Here is a 3538-nt window from a genome sequence, read left to right on the forward strand (position 1 = left end):
TTAAAAAGTACTCATATATTAAACTTTAGTTAATGATTTGCATAACGTGAATGTTCATATCTAGTTGGTATTCACTGTAAAATTCTTTCAAATTTGATGTATTCTTGAAAATTTTTCATAATAAAATACTGGAGAAAATGAATAATGAACTTAGGAATTGAGAATAGAGCAGAGGGGAAAACATACTTTTTTCACTTTAAATGGTTTTAAATTTTTATGTCTATTTTACTTTTTCAATTTTTGTTTAAGATGAAGAACCAGCCCAGTCTAAGTGTGATACATCAGCAGTGTCTCAGAACCAAAGTTAAGAGATATCTGTTCCAAGTGATATACATGAATGTGCACATAAAAGTGTCTTATATTGGATAAATAATCTTGCTTGCTCAAGTGTAAAGTTAATTTTTGAATACACAACTGCACAGAAGCTTCAATATGTTTATATATATAATAATTCATTAAGAGGAGATTTAGTAACCCGTGTTTTCTAAAGATTGACTACAAAACCTATGTTGTCCATGAATTAAAGTTTATTGAGCACAATAATAGATATGCTGAGCCTAGACATTGTATAGCCAAAGACATAAACCTCTCTACTGAATTTAATCAAATCAATTGTACAGTTATCCAAGGTTGGTGAAAGGGAGTCAACAAGCTTTTGCATCTACAAAATTCAAAAGCGGATGTTTTACTCTACAAAAATAGGTGCAACTCTCAATATAGATGGCCCTGTTTATTAATTTAATGTCTGTCAGTACCATTATTTTTGTGTTATGAACATGCAACTTAAGTTTATTTTAATTTTAACCACTTAAGAAAGTGAATGTAATTAATTGTGTCTATGCAATTTGTCTATAACAATTAATACATAGTTATGGGGACACATTTGAATTATAGTGAGAATAAGCCATTATAATGAAAATGAGGTGGTAGGAAAATGGCCCAGACACAAAATAGACTTATTTTGAAGAAATAAATTTTCTTTGGATTTGGAAATTCAGTGATTTATAGTCATCTATCAAAATATTATACAAGCTTACCAGAAGACAAGATTTGTTGAAATCTAATAAATTTAAATGGCTTATCTTTGCAAAGTATGATAGATCCATAAGGTATTAGTACAGCAGAGATGGTGCAATACTCAAAATAATTGTCTGAAAATCTTCTTAAAGGTTGCATTGGATGAATTTAAATAACCAGGAACTCATGTATGTACAATGATCATAATATGTAATTAAATTAGGCTGTATTTCATTAATGTGGGATAGCCAAAGTAGTATCAAATAAAATAATTTGAAGAGATCTTTTAATTGTTACAATACATTGGTAGAGAACTCATTCAGTCTCTAGTATGCAATGTATTTCTTCCGATTTGTATGGTATTGTCATCATTACTTTGTAGAAGCACTTCAGATTTTAAAATTGGGCTGCTCATTGTAAAATTATAAGAGCACTCATTTGATAAATAGGAAAATATTGAGAAAATAAATTAAAGGATCATTAAATTTGTATTCCTTTGTAGGGTACTATTTTTGTGTCAATAAATGGCAAGTGTCTAAGACTGAAAGGAAATACATATTATCCAAGGGAGGAAAATATTTTATGTAAATATCAGATAAAATAATATGTTTCTACTAATAGTGATAAATATAATTGTATAATACATTGAACTTTTACAATAATTTATTTTTCTAGCTCTCTCCGGTCCGTGCCTCGAAGATGACAAAGAAAAGAAGGAACAACGGTAGTGCCAAAAAGGGCCGCGGCCACGTGCAGCCTATTCGCTGCACTAACTGTGCCAGATGTGTGCCCAAGGACAAGGCCATTAAGAAATTCGTCATTCGAAACATAGTGGAGGCCACAGCAGTCAGGGACATTTCTGAAGCAAGCGTCTTTGATGCCTACATGCTTCCCAAGCTGTATGTGAAGCTACATTACTGTGTGAGTTGTGCAATTCACAGCAAAGTAGTCAGGAATCGATCTCATGAAGCCCGCAAGGACCGAACACCCCCACCCCGATTTAGACCTGCTGGTGCTGCCCCACGTCCCCCACCAAAGCCCTTGTAAGGAGCTGAGTTCTTAAAGACTGAAGACAGACTATTCTCTGGAGAAAAATAAAATGAAAATTGTACTTAATATTGCATGTTAAGTGTATCTGTGCCAGATAGGGTGGAGATTTTGTGTGTTAGATCAAGTATAAAGTGACACATATTATTTTCATGGGGAAGAAAGATTATTCATGTAATTTCATTTTTTTCTTTTCTCTTTTCTTTTTTTTTTTTGAGACGGAGTCTCTGTCACCCAGGCTGAAGTGCAGTGGCGTGATCTCAGCTCACTGCAACCTCCATCTCCCGGATTCAAGTGATTCTCCTGCCTCAGCTTCCTGAGTAGCTGGGATTACAGGTGTCTGCCACCACGCCCAGCTAATTTTTGTATTTTTGGTAGAGAGGGGGTTTCACTATATTGTCCAGGCTGGTCTTGAACTTCTGACCTCAGTTAATCCACCGGCCTTGGCCTCCCAAAGTGCTGGGATTACAGGCTTGAGCCACCACGCCTAGCTATTTATGTAAATTAAACCTTAATTGTGGTTGTATCCTTGGCCTCACAATTTGCATAGCTGTGTGAAATAAAGGGAGATTAGGCATCTGTGAAAAATAATAATAATAATAATTTATTTTTCTAGAACATGATTAAATACACTTTAATATGCTAATGAATAATATGATAAACCTCTGAGTGTTAATAACTCATTTAGCAAATATTCACTAGTATTGTCAGTGATCACTCATCTCAGTCACCAGATATTTATGATTTACATCCAGATTTATGAAGCAATAACACTTTAGAAATCTGAACTACTGGTTTGGCTAACTAAAAGTTTACAACCATTTGAAGTCTCAATAACTAGCACTCAATGAAACAAAAGTCACTGAATACCTCTAACAGAAATATTTGTAATCATATAATTGGAAAAAATCTTGAACTTAATGTGTGACATTTCTAAAATGTAACTTAAATATTGCCCATTCTTTTATAGCTTTATACATATTATCTTATAAATTTAGTGATTATTATTATTATTATTACTAAATTAAAATTCAAAATTGCTTAAACATCTTTGATTGATAAGTCCTAGTTAAAACCAGGGATTTGTACTGGGATATAGACATATTATAGTTTTACAACCTGCCTTCAGAAATAGGTAACTTTAAAACTTAGTACTGTATATGTTTAAGTGAAGGGCATTGTTGTAGCAATATGCAAGATGTGTAAGACTAGTTGTTTTCCTGTCTACCTCATCAAGTGGATTAAGCCATTTAATTGGCTCTGTAATATGCTAACATATCACATACAGATATGTGATTCTGGGGCAGCACAACTTTTTGCCATTTGAAAAAAATGACAATATGGAGGGCTTTGGTGGTTGAAAGGTCTCCTTTTGACCATATTCTGCCCATCAGTCTAAAATACATATATGTCAGTGATCTAAAATATCTGGACCTTTTGATTGTCTTCAAGGAGAACTGGGGAAAACTCACTG

The 3538-nt window shown here is 33.3% G+C and overlaps 1 protein-coding gene across 1 annotated transcript; it reads left to right on the forward strand.

Moving 5' to 3' along the window:
- The first annotated feature begins 1716 nt into the window (after positions 1-1716).
- On the forward strand, positions 1717-2133 carry LOC100995729 (small ribosomal subunit protein eS26-like). The gene has a single exon (XM_008955473.6). It carries the CDS (start codon positions 1717-1719, stop codon positions 2062-2064), a length of 348 nt encoding a protein of 115 aa, XP_008953721.1. The 3' UTR covers positions 2065-2133.
- The last annotated feature ends 1405 nt before the right edge of the window (positions 2134-3538 follow it).

This window comes from Pan paniscus, chromosome 11 (genome assembly GCF_029289425.2).
Source record: "Pan paniscus chromosome 11, NHGRI_mPanPan1-v2.0_pri, whole genome shotgun sequence".
NCBI classification, from domain to species: Eukaryota; Metazoa; Chordata; class Mammalia; order Primates; family Hominidae; genus Pan; species Pan paniscus.